Source organism: Cinclus cinclus, chromosome 2 (genome assembly GCF_963662255.1).
Source record: "Cinclus cinclus chromosome 2, bCinCin1.1, whole genome shotgun sequence".
NCBI lineage: Eukaryota > Metazoa > Chordata > Aves > Passeriformes > Cinclidae > Cinclus > Cinclus cinclus.
In genome coordinates, this window is record NC_085047.1 from 110,557,962 (window position 1) to 110,575,089 (window position 17,128).

The 17,128-nt window shown below is 37.3% G+C and overlaps 1 protein-coding gene across 5 annotated transcripts in view; it reads right to left on the bottom strand.

Annotated features, from left to right (window-relative positions):
- CASK (calcium/calmodulin dependent serine protein kinase) overlaps positions 1 to 17,128 on the bottom strand; it is a 183,846-nt gene that overhangs the window by 53,380 nt on the left and 113,338 nt on the right. For 3 of the 5 annotated variants that reach the window (XM_062515191.1, XM_062515188.1, XM_062515187.1), the window contains exons 7-11: positions 15,550 to 15,725; positions 13,343 to 13,465; positions 10,882 to 10,965; positions 9,765 to 9,864; positions 4,724 to 4,741 (exon numbers count right to left, since the gene is read on the bottom strand). In XM_062515191.1, the coding sequence (XP_062371175.1) occupies positions 4,724 to 4,741; positions 9,765 to 9,864; positions 10,882 to 10,965; positions 13,343 to 13,465; positions 15,550 to 15,725 (501 nt within the window). The remainder of the gene's footprint in view (positions 1 to 4,723; positions 4,742 to 9,764; positions 9,865 to 10,881; positions 10,966 to 13,342; positions 13,466 to 15,549; positions 15,726 to 17,128) is intronic. The other 2 variants (XM_062515189.1, XM_062515186.1) reach the window with 1 other exon arrangement.

Sequence of the window (17,128 nt, forward strand, 5' to 3'; positions counted from 1 at the left end):
GAGACAGTGTAAAGGCACTCAATATTTATAATTAAAGCTTATATCCTCTTGAAATAGATTTTAACCTCTTTCCAATATTGCAAGTACACCCATTTTAGCCTCAGCACAGATGACTTCAGTGAATAATTACACTGAAACAAGTTAAATCTCAGACTTCTCATGGTCTGTAGCAGATTTCTAGACAGAATCTAGAAATATGCAAATTAGAATGATGCATAAATGTAAGGCAGGAAAATTCAGGAAGTTGACTAACTTGACTGGCTGTATTAGTTTGTTTTTTAAGACTCCATCATGTTAGAAAATGCTGCTCAGTGCCCCAGTATTTTCAAGTAGCCCCAGCTTTTGGGTTTGATGAATCTCACCCTGCACTTTAATTTACTATGAAAACAGGTCCAATTGCACAGGAAAGGCTGCAGTTCCAGTGATATAAATAGAAGACTCTTCTCTGCAGAAACAGTTACGAAATCCACACCAAACATGGTTCTGTGAGAAGATTGTGGATCCTCCTGTAAATGTACAGTAAATGACCTCGGTGTTCAAAGGAGCCACGCACACAACCTTGTTTTTCTTGTATTCCCGTAAGAATAGCTAAGAAAGGATGGCTGCAGCTTTTCAGAGTTTTCTGGGGACTGCCAACTCTGAAAAGTTGAAAACTATGGGCTGTCATATATAAAAAAGAGGAAAAACCACATTCAAAATGCTTATGTCAGTCTCCTGCAGTCAGTACTAGGCTTTTATAGTTAGTGGAATGTCTTCTTAAGGATGATACCAAATTACTTTTGAGAAGACAGAGATGAATTGAGCAGTTTTCTGCCTACTGATGCAGACCTATTATTTATCAGAGGCATGCATTGGTTTTATGAGGCAGAAACTTGGGGTTTTCTCTTTATGCAGTGCATAGTCAAAGTTACCACAGGTATTTTGTGCAGGTTCTGTTACCTCATTTTTGGAGATGGCCAGTCAGAAATAAGTTTTCTCTTACAGCTGAATTTTGTCTCTAGAGTCCTTGTAGTTCTCATATAGTGCACCTGAAGTTGCTGTGGACACTGGTTCATCAGGATAGAGGAAGGCAAAGCTTTGGTAAAATAGTGTTGTTACTACAACATCCAGCTATTCTAGTCTGGAACAGGTGGCTTGACTAGAGAAACTGAATTTTAAAGGCAGGGAGGAGTTGCTTTCTTCTCCCCAGAACAGAGAAAAAGAGAATTTTAAGTAGTATTCCAAGAATTGCCTACATATTCTACAGTAGTCGTGTACAAAACATCCCAAAAGTTTGTTTCTCTGAGGCTTCTCAGCACACCAGGCAGGTATAACTGGCTCCCTCTGTTATGGAACAGGCAGTAAATAGAATTAGGAACCTCTTTTCATGTGACATGTGATCTGCAACAGCGTACGACTGAATAAAGTGTTCAGGTGAAGAGACTCAGACATTTCTACAAAACACAGACTACATCCTGACTGCAAACACATTCTGACAGAGGGAAAAAGAACTCTGATTTATTTTTTAACACTGAAGATTACAAATGCTCATTTAAGTCTTGGGTCAGTCATAAACCTGCTTCTGGGTAATGAAAACCCAGAACCCAGGAATCCTGATGTTGTTTAAACACAAAACTATGAACCTGTGACCTTTTTGCCAGTCTCCTGCAATTACTGTGCCAGGAAATAACTCTGCAGAAGAACTTATAATAACCATTGTAATAATAGCATGTTTTTATTAAAGAGACATTGGTGAAGTATAAATATCTTAGATTTGTAGAACCACATAAAATAAAGTTCATGATACCAGCTATTCATTTCAATCCTGTTCATTCTTATAAACTACCTTTATTTGATTGGCTTTTCAACTATTCTTTATGTTGTGTAAATAGGTAAGTAACTGTGTCTTGAAGATTTTACAGTGGTATTTAAATGACTAAGCAAGGCTTTGCTGTCATTTGCAATTTCTCTGTATATCACAGTTCAGCCCTTATGTCAGCCAGTCTACAATAAACATGAAGCTGATTTCTCTCAGCCTCATCTCTTGGCTGCCTTCTCATGGGCAGCTTCTGGAAATGAAATTAAAAGACCAATCCTGACTCTTAAAGCACAGGCCATTTCAGAAGGCAGGATTTACGTTTTAATTTGTTTGTGAAGGGGTCTGAGGGTAGTACATCCAGCAAGAAAAGATGAAAAATCACCAGAAATTGTCAAATTTTAGATCAAATATTAGAAACACAAAATGAAGTCACAGGGTACAATCTCATGAAAAAAACAAGCATGGGCATTATTTTTAAGTGCAGACCTTTCAACTACTTTAAGTGATGTAAATTCTCAAATTTAGAGAAAGCCAGCTGAGCACCAGCTGCTCTCCATCACTTGAAACAACATCTGCAACAATCACTGGAGTCGAGATGCCTCTGATCTCAAACAGTAATTTGTTGCTCTTTGCTGTATTCCAGAGCAACTGACTCTGCAGGAAGAGATGACAGCCAAAGCAGGTGTGTGTGTGTATATGTATATATATATATATATAAATATAAAATATATATATACACCTATATATGATTATAATAGTTTAAAGTAAGGTGAGTGATACATATGTTTCACATATACACAGCAGTGTAATTAAAATGTAAGGCAAGTAAAGACTCTGTCCTGCTGAAATTTGAGCTATATAGTGTTTCATGACTTCTTTCTTCTTGGACTGAAATCAAACAGTGAAGTTTAGGCACCCTATAAATTTACAAATAAGCCTCTACATGCACACAGTTCTGTGAATGCTACTGGGAAGCAAATAAGGCAGTGCTAATATAAATGTATGTATATACAAACACTATATGTATATAAAACACTCAGGAAGAGTGTAGTAAGAGAACCAGAAAGATGGAGGTTTATGGAGATGACAGTAATTCAGAAAGAAGGCAGCTGGCGCAATGGAGGGGTATTGGGACTTACAACTACATTAAAGAAGTAAAAACATCTAAGGAATACAAGAAAGAAGAGAAAGGCATGTAGAAGTCAGAAAAGAAACTAAAGGAAACATGTGTGGGAGAGAAAAACAGGGAGAAAAAGACTAAATAAAGGAAAAAAGAAAAATAAAGAAAAAATGTAAACGAGATGAAGTGTTTCCAAACAGCAGAAGGAATGTAGAGGAGAGTACTTATGTATGGAAAACAAAAAAGGATTGGGGGGAGGAGGAAGTGGTGGTGGAGAGGACAAAGAGGGCAATGAGAGACTGATGCTTAATTTTGAGGAGAGACTTCCTTTGATCCTGCACACACGGGACACTGAGTGTAGACATGGCTCCAGCTTTCCCCTGTCTCCATACCTGGCACCCTCCCACAGTTTAACTCTTTTTCCCAGAGTTAACAAACTGAAAACCAGCCACAGATATGATGGAAGCCACCCTAGCGTGCTGCTAAAGAAATATGCAGAAGTGTTGTTTTTCAGACCAGACCTGTAGCTTACATGTAAGTGCACTCACACACAACTAAAATAAGTATTTTAACAGATTAATGCCCTTCACTATCCCTTGCTTAGATCCTTTCTTCCTCTTTGCAAAAATCCCTAAAAACCCCCTTCTGACCAGCATGACAGCAGCACACTCTTACAGTCAGTTTGCAGAAGTCTCTGTAGACAAACAAAAACCCAAAAATCATGGCACAGGCTCTGTATGAGTTTTTTTTATTCCCCTACACCTGTTTAAAAATAATACTACCACAAAACTTTTACATAGAAGTCCATTAAACTTTCACTCTCATGTTACTGGACAGGTGTTCTGAGATGGGGAAACAGGAGACAAGGAACCAACTTCCCCCTGTAAACCAACATGTAAAATCAAAAGAATGAACCAAACAACAACAACCACAAAATCCATGACTGATCAGAAATGGAGACATGGACACATGTCCTGCTGACATGTCCTGACCTAGGACAGAAGTAGAGCTCTTAACCTACAAGTTTTAAAATGCTGCTGGAAACCCCCATGTTTTATAGCTTGCTTTTGGAGATGCTGAATTAGTTGTTTTTGACATGGTTGTGGTTTGTATCGAAAGGTCTAAAATTTCACACCTAGTATAGTCTGAAAGTTTTAGAAGTGCTTGTGCTCCCAGTCTCTCACAAAGTGTGCAGCTACCTTGCAGCAGAACCTCCTTCCTACATGCCAACAGCATTCATTCATTGAGGAGACACATATTGATAGTTATTGAATTCAGGTGTATGCATATCCACAGTGCATATGCATAGATCAGGTATCACATCAACACAAAAGGATCAAGAAAGTTCATGCAAGCGTAGAGCAAGAATATAATATTCGACTAATATTACAGTGTATATTTGGTGGTAGGGAAAAAAAAGTTAGACCATGAAAACAATTTTGGAATGAAAATGCAAGACCAAAATGTTGTTTACTTTATTAATTCAATGAAAATTACATTTTAGTTCAGTTGTGTTGCAAATATTAAATATTGGGAAAAAAAACCCCAAAACTCATGTAATTTTAATACTGCCTCTAAATTGGAATCTTCAGAATTCCCTGGAAATTATCCTTCTGTTTAATTATACTCTTGATTCTAAGTTATACTGTAGACAGATTTAGTCAATACCATATAATTTTATTTGAACAGGCAGTATTAAAACTGAAAAGAGCGAAGAGAAGCAACAGAAAGCAGATTTTTAAACATGCAAAGACACACACCATAGCTGACTGATATGCCTTAAAGGAAAACAAAGGGATACCTACTTTCTGCTGCTAGAAGTCCTAGAAGGAAGGCAGCGTTTGGACAAACAACAAACAGTATGAAGATTTCAGAACAAGCGATTTATAAAGCTGCAACCTAGCAGACTAATTTAGCCACAAAATAGTCTCAACAAAGTGACAAGGATCCCCCCCAGTTTTTAATACGGTTTTTCTATGTGTGAAGCAAATGGCATTGGCAGACTGGGATGGGAGGAAAACAAACACTTGGCACTGGGAAGGCAGCACATGGATGCAGTGTTAAGAGATCTATTAATACCAGACTTTTCCCAACACTGGTTAAACTAGTTAAAAAAACTCATGGAATAAATTTATTTTTAGTAAAAAATATTGTAAGAAGTGAAATGATAAAGTAATTCAACATACTGCAAATGATGCATAACATCATATTTATATACTTAGTAAGCAAAATTTAGCAATGTTATATTGAAATTAAAACTTTCAGTGAGAAATGTTATGTGAACCATTTAGAAATACAACCACTTCATTATCACTTTTAATTAACAGTGTCTTTATGCCCTTCTTAAAAATTTAAACATATCAGAGCAAAGAATCAATTGCTGAAAAATCATAGTTAATAACAGAATATTAGAAACACAAAACCTCACTATCTCAAAACTGATAGCTGTGCTTGCAATACTAGCAAAGACATCAATAACAATTATAAAGTGAATGTAGCTTTTTTTTCCCCAAGCACTCATATTTTTAAAATGTTATGCAACACCCTTTTGCAAATATTTACAAAATCAGTGGTAATTTTTGCATAACAGAAGTGGGGCTTTTTCTGACTTGTTCTGATGAAACTAATGGGTTTTAAAATATGGGCTTGCATTGAAAATATTTAGTGAATTCTAAATCCCATAAAAAACCAAACCATTCTGACTTGTGAGTTCAGCTACTTCCGTGTGTGTTGGAAACAGTGAGCTTACAACATGTCTTTACCTATGCTGTTTGACCTTACTCTGAAAGACTAGGAGATTTAGCTTTATTCCCATTATTATTATCAAATTTGAAAATCAAGATCTCATGCTGTTAAAAAGTTCTCGTTCGACACCACAACACAGAGTCTGACAAAATAGAACAGGATGAAAATTTCCATTTGCACACACCAATCCTGAGACCAAAATACCAAAAAAGCATTTGCCAAAACGCTGCGTGTGGAATCTGTGCCTTGCAGTTGGAGAAAACGAGGCAGAAGCACCGAAGGAGCCTCGGTGTGGCTGCTCTGTGTGCAGTGCAAAAAAATCCCTGTCTCTACATTCATCTGCTCCCAGAGAGACCAGAGAGCTCAGCACTCACAAGAAGGCAGGAAGTACTGCAGCAGTGCCACAGCTTAGCTCAGGTGCTGGAACATGTTTGGACACTCAAGTTCTTCTCTTGCTCTGAGGTTAACCCTAAAACACAGCTTGAGGATCCCTTACAGGAATCCAGAAGTGTCTGCGGCAAAAAGCTGCTGTGAAACCTCTTAGCCACAGTGCAGAATGTGTGCCACAGACCAAGCAATTCCAGCAGGCATTAGAGAGTAACATCCTTTAACCAAAAGGTAAGGTTTGTTTTAATGAGAAGTCAGTTATGTCATTTTTCAAAGACTATCCACTGGCTTAACTCCAGCATAAACTCGGTTCTGAAATGCTGCTACAAAAAGATCTTGGAAATGAAAAGGTAAAAAAAACCCCGAACCTTCAATTTATCATTTTTTTCTTAACCGTTACTTAACCATTTTGAACCCACTTAACACTCCATTTGAAACAGCTGTCCTCAATTGACCTTCGAAAGTCAAACCCCAAGAAGCAAAAGGAGGAACAATTAAAGGCTTTAAACTGGTGAAGTTCATTCCCCAGCCTCAGGCACTGTTACGAAAACACTTGAAAACTGTTTGTACACTCTGCTGGGGGACAAGTGGCCAGCACACCACAGAAGGAGAGGAAATCCTGTCTAGAGCTAATGTGCAATCAGGAGGCAAGAGGGGCAGGCACGGGGACAGATGGGGTCAGATGGCCAAGGCAGCAGAGAGTGAACACTGTGAATTGCCCTGGCACCTTATGTAATTCATGGTCCACTTCAAATACTTCCTACTGGGCCAGTTCTTCTCCTGTGACAGATATAGCCTTCAGGGCTGCTGATTGCTAACTTCTGATTTATGCTTGCTTCAGCATATTAAAAATATCTAAAAGATTTGTTGCCTTGGGGAATATACATTTTACAATGCCTTGAAGACCTGAAAGACAAATGTTTTACATTCTAGAGAAGACCATTTGCAGAAATTTTGTCAGCTGAGCTGCTTGCTGGCTTTACTAGAGAAGTTACTGAACACAGACTGTCAGCGATAAAGCAGCATCGTAGTTTAAAAGTGCTTTAAAAGGTTTTATCACACTCAAAACTCAGCAGGACTGGTTTCTGCCATGTTACCAACAGGATGATAGCACTATTAATTAAAGTTCTTCAGAGGATGGCTGCTGACTAAAGAGGAAACAGACCACCCAGTGGTCAGCAAATGGTTGGAACCAAGAGTTGTTAACACTGTACAAAGGAAACGAAGATGCCTACAGAAAAAAATCTGGTTGACCTTAAACAAAATTTATCTCTATTAATTCCCATCTAATTTAGCTATGAAATTTGCTGACTATCACTGGAAAACTCTCTAACAAGAATATCTTTGGTGATTCTGCATCTACAAAGACTTGCTGCCTGCAGTGCCTTCCTATCCCAGGATAATACTCTGGCAGCACAGGAAGATGCTCCAAGGTTCCAGCAACCCCAGGTTTCCAAACTGAACTCTGAGAAAGAACACCTCTAGATTAATTGGGGGAAAAGAGAGAACTGAAGTTTTCTGTGTTTGGAAAGCTCTGGAAGACAGGAAATGTAATTTGCATAACCTAATAACCATCTATATTTCTGTGCATTTATCTCTGTAGGAGTTCTGCATTCGCCTGTTTCTGACAAACCATTTAATTACAGCGATAAGCTTCATGAAATTATATGGGAGGAATAACTGGCAACCACATCTAAAACACTAAAAGCTCTTCTTTAAGAGTTTATGATCTGGAATAACATTATGATATATTAGGAAGGAAACTTAAATAACTAAAGATAATCAAGTTTCTACTGCAGTTCTTGAGTTTTATGTTTAATTTCTCCAAACTAGTTATGCTTAGAATCATCACAAGACCCATCCTACAAGCTAGAAATACTTGCAAATATTATTGGTGTACTTCTGAAGAGGAAACAAAATAGGTTTCTGTATCTAGGAACTTCAGAAGCTGAAAGAGATGTAGGGTCTTTTCTTGCAAAGCTCAGTGTTCAATATTAAGTATTTTATCAGCTAAAGAAGTGGATCAGAGAAACATAATGAAAACTTCCCATTTAGCAGGGTTTCCTGATCACTGAGAATAACTTTGCTTTCCTGAGAATGCCAAGGTTTTGTTTCAGTTATTTCAGAGATGAACACAAGCTAACAATGGATCCAACACAGATATTCTGTACAATTTACATTGCACTGTCTTCAAGTATTCTGTGAGCAGAAAAAAGAAAACAAATTTGGAACTTTCCTGTATTTTGATATCTGCAACTACATCACTCTGAGGAAGACACATGTCCTGTTGATGTGAGACTGAAACTGGAAAGCAGAACTGCTGTTTCCAGATTAGGAAAGTTGTCACAGCCAGTCATGTTGGTGGCCATTCACCACTGAAATGGGGGAAGTAGATGGAAACAAAAATTAAGGCACTGCAAGTAGTTCTAGGTGAAGTAAAACTGACTTATTCTTTCTTTAAAAGAAGAGGTGGATCCTTAACTGCAAGTACAAGTATCCAAAAGCTGTCTGGCTGAATTTAAGCCACTAAATTATGTGAGATTCTTATTCATTTTTATGGGAATTATGAACAGTGCTCATGTCTGGAGGTGAAGCAATCTTTTAAAAGGTTTTAATAGTTGAACTTGGATTCCAAGAAGTGAAATTGGAGAATTGTTGCCCCCATTCTTATGAGGTATACAATTCTTATATTAATGATATTGAAATAATTTATAATAATTACTTGCTTATATGAAATAGAAGGAAAGAAGTAATTAATATATGCAGTCTATACATAATTTTCTCGCCTATAAAAATATTTGGACAGAGAAATATCACACAGCAGATCAACATACGCAATTAAGTTCCTGAAATGTCTTCTAGAAAAGTCAGTATATAGCTAAAATATTCTGCCAGTACTCCTAAATTGTTTAGAAAAATTAAAGACGGTCCTTTTGGTCTTAAGTTTTTCTTAAAGGTTTATTTAAATTGATCCTAAGTCCTAATTTTAGATCAGACAGACCAACTTTTGCACTGCAAATATTCTGAACAATGTTATGTCAAAATTAAGATACCTAACAAAGACAGGGGCGTGTTACTTCAGGGACTGACTAGTTTACCTAAATTTCTGAATATGGGCTATGGACAAAAGGATTGCTTGAGTAAGGTCACTGTCCCATCCAAGGCCTAGATCACAGCAGAAATATTATCTTCCCCTTCAAGGTATGCTGGGAGGCCCCTGAGTACATGTACTGTCTCCCTCCAAAGATCTGGGGGTCAGAAATACTGTCCACATCTTAATCATATTGTTACTCTCTAAAACAGAAGGTCAGGAAACTTCAGTACATAATGGCTTCTTTTTATAAAGAAGTAAGTAATAAGGTATTAGAGCTTTGCTCCTGCCTAAGAATTCAAGACAAAATTTCAATAATCTTTTATACTCAAGTAATATAAAGAGAAATGTGAGATTAAAATGTTATTTGTAACTGAGTGTACATACAAGAAAAAATAAAAAACTCAGACAATCTCCGTAGAAGCTTAAAACTGCTGAGATTCTTCTCCGTTTTTGCCAGCTGTGAATGCCATTGTGACTTAAAATTATTTATCCTTTCACATGTGCATGTTAACCAAATATCTAATTTTATGGAATCTCACAAAATTAGTAAATACATGGAAATCTGGTCAATATAGACTTAAGACATGCTGACTGCAGTAAATAACTTTCTGTTAAAATACCTGAGGAGGTGGGGTCTTCAGAGAAGTCTGGCAGCTCTTCAGGGGGGTCACCATAGAAGGAGTTGAATTTGTGGCTTGACACAGCTGCTAGTACTGCCCCCTGAATAAAAACACCCACACAGTTCTCAGTTACACAAAGAAGGATAACAAAACATTTCCAGACACCCTGGATCACTCACAAAACAGTGCTTTGGATAAAATGGCATAAAAAAAAAATAATGACAGCATAAAAGCTCAGGAAACTAAATATAGTGGCCTCCCTAGGAAGAAATCTGGGAAATATCTGAAAATGCACCTAGAACAGGAATCAGGTCATATTCTAAAATGTACTAGAGAGTATTTTAATGGAAGTATTACCTGGGAATACAAACCACCTAAGAGAAAGAGCTGTTAATGAACTGTGCATCCTCACCATCAGCTACATGAAACTTTTGCAAAGCAGCAGGTCAATGGGAATACCTGATTCTGAGTTTTATTACAAACTGTAACAAAACGTCCATGAACTGTAGCGCTCCAAGTTTCTGTCATAATTTTATGAACCTTGCAGTTAATTCAGAAATATTTCTGTTAAATATTCTATGACAGGAACAGAAGGAAAACCATGTTGTTTTGGGTTAAAATGTTAACATTCGTTTCAATATGGCTAAGAAATAAATTAGTATGTACTTAAACATAAATAGGATAAACTGAAGAATATGAATTTGCTCTTCTCCAACAATGATTATAAAAATTACTATGTTCCTTTCATTATAAGTGTAACACAATTATAACAGAAGTGATTGCACAATTCCCTCCAGTAATTTGCATTACAAAGAATGACTGAACTGACTGAAGATGAAGACCTCATAAACATATATACCTCATATACACCTTGGTTGATACCAGACAATTTGCACTGAATCTGAAAACTATGCATTAAGAAAAAAAGAAAGACAGAAAGGACAAACAACCTTTCTAAGACATCATTTCAATAAACATCTGTGAAGGCCTGTTGCACCTTTTTATTTTATTGCTAACTTCAAAGCATGGATTTCTCTTAGCACTTTTTAAACAAATCAAGTATCAAACAAAATTTGAGCTGTATAATTATATTGACTTAACACTACATTCAGTTTACCTTTAGTTTTCGTCTTGCATTGAATTTTCTCAATTGTTCTACTGTTTCTGGAAGATGAATCTTGTATGCATAGCGATCTCTCTCCTTAAAAAAACCCACAAAAAACAAACCAAAAGAAAATTAAATACAAGCTTTTAATATCCTCTTGACACTAAAAAACCAGACAAGAAAAGTACCAGCTCACAAATATTCTAAGGACAATGAGGATTTGTTGAAACTTAAGGAAAACTTCAAGAAATTAAGATGGAATAAAGTACTTTGACAGAATTCTTAACTTGGGCCAAGGATATTTTCTTTTTGTAATTGTTTCCCACCTAGTAGTAAAACCCTAGGTATTTTTTTTGTTTGTTTTTGTTTTGTTTTGGTTTTTTTTTTTTTTTTTTTTTTACTGTTATGTTGTCAGTCTGTGCCTAGCACTGAACTTTGAAGCTGGCTAGCAGAAAGCAGTTATGCTTTTTGGAATTCACAAACCTCAGTGAAGCAACATGTTCAAGCACTCTTTTACAGGGTGCTGGATACTTCAGGTAAATTTGGGAGGTGGGGCACATATCCAACAGGGTAGGAAGTGTCAACCTAATGCCAGCCAGGAGATGGTACAGGAAGACTTCTCCATTGTAGGTGCAGATGAAAAATTTGCCAACGAACAACTGCAGTGACAGAAGGGACAAAACTTGCAGCAGCCACCTACCTTTTCCCCCTGCAGCTATAGAAAATCATTAATTTAATGTGTTTTATCAAATGCTTATCCTGAATCAGAGTGAAACCATGGCAGTCTCTCTATGGCACTAAAGATGTCTCAGTCTCATGCTGCATTTGCTCCTATCTACAAATGGTTTACAAAGTTCTGAGTCAGCAGAGAAGGCAGTTTATTGCAGGCAAAAATGAGAGGACTGACTGGTAGAATGCCTGGCCTGAGCTTGCAAACAAAGTTATCATAAACTGAACCATGTGACTTCTAACAAGTAACAACACGATCAGAAAGAGACCACAGACACCAAAAGTGCAAAGCTGCATGGGCAGAGCTTGGACGTGCACATTACAGAATTGTTTTTTTAACAAACCTAATTAGCTCAAACAGCAAAAATTACAGGTTTTCTGGCAAAATGACACTCAATCAATCTCTAGCTTTGGCATCTCAGTGTGGGTATGCTCTCAAAATGAAGAAAAAGTCCAATTACAAGCACGTAAAACCATGTCACCTGTGTTTGTATGATATCCTAGGATTCCAAAACATGGTGTTCATTCCCATACTCTCTGATATTTGATACACTATGTATGTCCCAGATGAACAGACAGAACTTCGGCTCTTTTTGAGTGGAATGGCTTGAACCTGCAGTTTCCCAACACTCAGGAGAGCTGCCTTAACCACTGTCATTTCTGAGAGGTGAACACTCCTGACCTCCCCTTATAAGAGACGGTTTTGCAGCTTGCAATACAAGAGCCAGAGGCAGAAAGACAGCAGAGAAGTGGAAGAATGGTGGTTACTCCATTCACTGGTGGTTACACCATTTACTTGGAGGGAGAAGAGTCTACGATCCTGTTCTTCCCAGGTTCTTTATTTGTGGGTTTCTCTTTGTCTCATGTAGAGCATAAAGAGAGTCCAGCAGCAGACACCAGATTAACTCCTTTCAAAGTAAGCGTCCTGTTTAAGTCTCTCTACTCTGGACACCCACTTATAGAAAAGAAGCAAAGGATAACTAAGAAAAATAATTAATTCATCACCTTCTGCCAAAGAAAATACAATGCTCTGAACCAGTACTTTTCACCTTTTAATTCTGTGCACAACCCATCATTCTCCAACCCAAATGTTCAGCACAGACTAGTGATGGACTGCTGAGAAGCTACAGGTGTGTTTTCTCCTGCTCCTGTTGCAAACCTTCAGTGTGCAGCAACCACTCTTCCACCAGCTTAAAGTGTGTTGTAAATTCTGCCATCACTGAAAAATAGTTTGATTACCAGATATCAAATAATTTTATGGAGTCACAGCGGCCTTGGAGCAACACTCCCCTACTTCCTTCCCTTTTGGTGGGATATTTTCAAGAATCTAATGTAAGGAAGCAGCACAGTTCAGTAGCACAACCTACAGCAGTAGAGTGCATGGTTACATGAGTAACAGGAAACAGGTTCAGATATGACTGAGTGAAAAAGATCAGAAATTATCTCTGTGGAGTTGGAGAGCCACAGAAAGACACATTAAAACCTTCTTTAAGCTTTATGCTAGGCAGCCCTACTCCCTGCACTCTGGTGCTGCTGAAGATGTGCAACTGAGTTTGCTCTTGAGCAACAGTTTAAGCCTGGCAATTATCAAAATCTCAGGCTCTAATCCTACAAAGCATTTAAAGCACATCGTCCCACATTTTGTACAGTTCACATCCACTTTGAAAAGCTCAGAAAAAAAAAGAAATACATGTTTTTCTTCCTTAAATAGGGAACTAGCAATGTAAACAGCTGCTTCTACTACCTTTAACCAGGGGTGATTCAGGGCTTCATACACTGTTATCCTTTCTGCTGGATCCAGCATAAGCATGCGGCGTACCAGATCTTTGGCACTTTCAGAAATATGGCTCCATTGCCTAGGATTCATCTGATTACAGGCAAGAAAAAAAAAATAAATTAGTGATAAGAATGTAAGAAAGAACCTAGTGTTTATGTAAAATAACTGCAGAGATTTAACAGTGGTTGGTGCTTGCAAACCTTCCCATGTAATGAATATAAAAGAAAATTTCTATGTTTCTTAATAACTTGTAAAAATTGAACACTAATTGCTATTGAAATGGCACCAAAATTGAAAACATAAACCTTAACACGTTCTTAGTATTATGTTATAATTACAGTATAATTTCTACCTACTCTACATTCTGCTCAGATAGAAGTGACCATTCATGAGATAAAACAAAAAACAATTAAGGTGTTTGACTGTTAATTACGCATATGATAAATGCGGAAATTAAATCTACTCCTGAAATCAATATACAGCATGAGAATTCATCTGTTTCAACCCACAATTTCATGCCAGTGATCTGGGTAAGAAGGGAGTAAGAGAATGCCTGCTGGGAACTACTCTGGTCCTATCCTGAATGTGCTATGAACAATGGCTCTTCCCAGTAAATTCCTTTCAACTTCACAACAGGTAAAGTTTTTCTAGAAAAGCATGAAAGGACAAGACAATAAATACCAAGTGCAACACTTTCAGAGCAGAATTTTATCTTCAGGAGATACAATGTGAAGGATGATTTAGAATATATTTTCATTTTGTGCATATATGCAGGTTTGTGCCCAACCAGCTAAAATGATGGACACCTGATAAAACCAATTACCAAAGTAAGAAAATTCTTTATGTGATATAAAGGATTATATCCTTAAGGTATTTCTAGTATTTCTTTAATTTATGAAGAAACTAAGTTTTATTTAGACGATAGACAGCTAACTTTACAAAGTACTAAATGCAAATTATTACCAGACTATTCTCAATGTTGTAATCCAGTAATTTAAAGATATCCATTTGATTTAAAATCAGTCTTTACAAAAAATTATCACTTTGAATCGGGGCACTCAGCAATGTTATCTGGCTATGAAATACACTTTTATAGCTGTATTTCATAATTTCTTTTTCATTTCTAATGAACTGAAGGTAATTGCAAATTTGACACGATTTTCACTGAATAGACAAATTACTGTAGAAACAGGAACAGAAAAGGAACCATGAGGACACAATGTGCTGGCTGTAACTTTTTTTTTTTTTAAAAAAAGAGAAGTTAACTTGTTAGAAGTTAACTTCCAGAAGGTTTTAGCTGCTTAAGAGATTCCATAAAGAAATCTTCCATAAAGTGGAACATCTGTCAGCCTGTGCAATCCCAAAACTAGTGCCATGAGGAAATGCTGCTGTATCTTGGATTATAGAATTTAAAAAATGAACTATATGCTCCTGACCAAGTACAGTAACGCTGTGTCACTTACATTTTAGCAGGCTGTTAAGGCGATATAATAAATCAGACTACCAGACAGCTTTGGGAGATTCAATTTGTAATTTGCTAACGCACAGCTCATATACGACCTTGGTTCCAAAGTAGAGAAAAGCTGATATTAGACAAACCCATAGAAACAGTGAAGTTGAAGCTTGAAATTTGTCTCCACAATGGTCTGCAGGCTGATGCTGTGTGCACACTAACCTGCCCTTGGCTGCAAGTGGCTCCTTTTGAATCATCAGCTGCACTTTAATGCACACTGTACTAAGAAGAAAAATGCTTGCCTGCATTTGTGAAATGACGTGCATTTTGTTTTTAATTAAGGCAATACAATGATGAATGTTTTACAAAAGCTCTGTTAGTTGATGAAAAAACTTGAACAGTCTATAAATCTGAGGTTACAGCATGTTCTACTTCACAGCTAAACCTCTTCCTGCTGGGCTCAATGTACAATTAGGGGCTGGTTGTAACAGCCATTTATTATTTCATCTGAGCAAATATTTCCATATTCTAATTCCTAGCAATAATACAAAACACATCAGGTACAGGACAGACCAGGGAGGGGAAAATCATCTCTCTTCCTGTGTGACAGATTTCCACAAGCTTTAAATGTAAATCATGCTAAATACAAAAATCAACTTCCAGAAATTTTACCAACAGAGCTCATCTCACCAGAAAAGGTTTCATGTACGCTTGAATTTACCTTGTATTTGCCTTTAATAATGCCTTCAAATAATCTTTCCTTGGTTCCATAAAAAGGCAAACAACCACTTAGCAGGATAAACAGGATCACACCACAACCCCAAACATCTACAGGCTTCCCATATGGTTCTCTTTTTACCACTTCTGGAGCCATAAAGTGAGGTGTTCCTACACGTCCTAAGTGGAAATAAAAAGAAAATTGAGTCAAAGTGCTGTGTGTCAAACATGGAACTGAAGACTATCACTGCATTAAACAAAACCAGTTTTAATAAATTTTGTTCATGGTTTAAAGCTTTTAACACAATTATTTTTACCTTAAGTTTATATGTTCATATATATCTGCAGTGAGATAAACTAGCATTTTCCCTTTTGCTTTATTTTTAGTTTTATAAATTGAGGAATATTCTACCCTAGCTGGCAGACTGTGAAACAAGACCTGTAAGAGCACTAAGACTCTTCAGTGAAACTTGCCATATAAAACTAAACCCATCAATTCGGACAATCTTTGAAACAGGAACTATTCAGAGAACAAATACAAAGATACTGTAGCGTTCTAGTCCACACTGATAACTTGAAAAAGCAGCATCTGATGAGCAAGAACAGAGTTTGGTTTGATGCTCTGCCCCTACCTTGGCTATTCTAATGAAACTACCAACAAAAATGTAAAATGCCAGCAAGCATGTTATTCATTTATTTGAAGAGGGCAGTATCTTACTGCAGGTGAAAAGATAATGCTAATTTGTTTCACAGAGTGCTTTCAGTGAGTGCAATTAATGTACCCTATAAAAAAAAGGTGTTTAGGACCAACCCATCTTTTGAGCAGATAAAACTGCTTAGAGTAACTTAATTCAATTTCCATGTAACACATTAAGCCAAATAAAAGCAATGAACATTTTACCTCTTCGTATAAATGTTTCCCATTGTAAAGAGGTTTGTTTCCATTGCAAAAATTTAACTTGGAGTGCTCAGATTATCACTGACACAAACACTGTGCTTTTTGGACTACCTTGGTTCCAAGTACCAACAGAAGGAAAAGAACATCATGTAGAAAACTGTCACCACTAGTACCCCCTTCACAAATTATTGTTGCTTACTACAGTGGGTTTCAGAGGCTCCATTCCAGGCTTGCAGCACCTGCTGGTTAGCAGAGCCTAAAATGCAGCCTAGAGAATCTGTCTTGGGTTGCAATGCAGGATGTGCCCAAAAGTGTGTATTCTATCACTGTCTGTTAAAAACCAGGTGGGGCAGTGTTCTTTATCTTTTCCACAACCCATCCTTCCTCCAGGAGATATCTTCTGTTAATGGGCCATTGAGTCCCAGTGAATGACTGATAAAATTACATCATCCCATCGGGAGATGCTGCACCCAGGGGGACGAGCCAAACATTTCTTGCCTAAATAAAATCTGAGATTTGGAACACCATGGCAGCCTTTTTCCACTGGATTCACAGGGGATAACCAGACCCTTCTACATCATCACTGGACCTTTGGAGGAAAAGTGCACCCTTATACAGGATCACTGCTCCAACAGAACCACATCTGTCACTGCAGGAGGACTGCAGCCACCATTTAATGGGACTG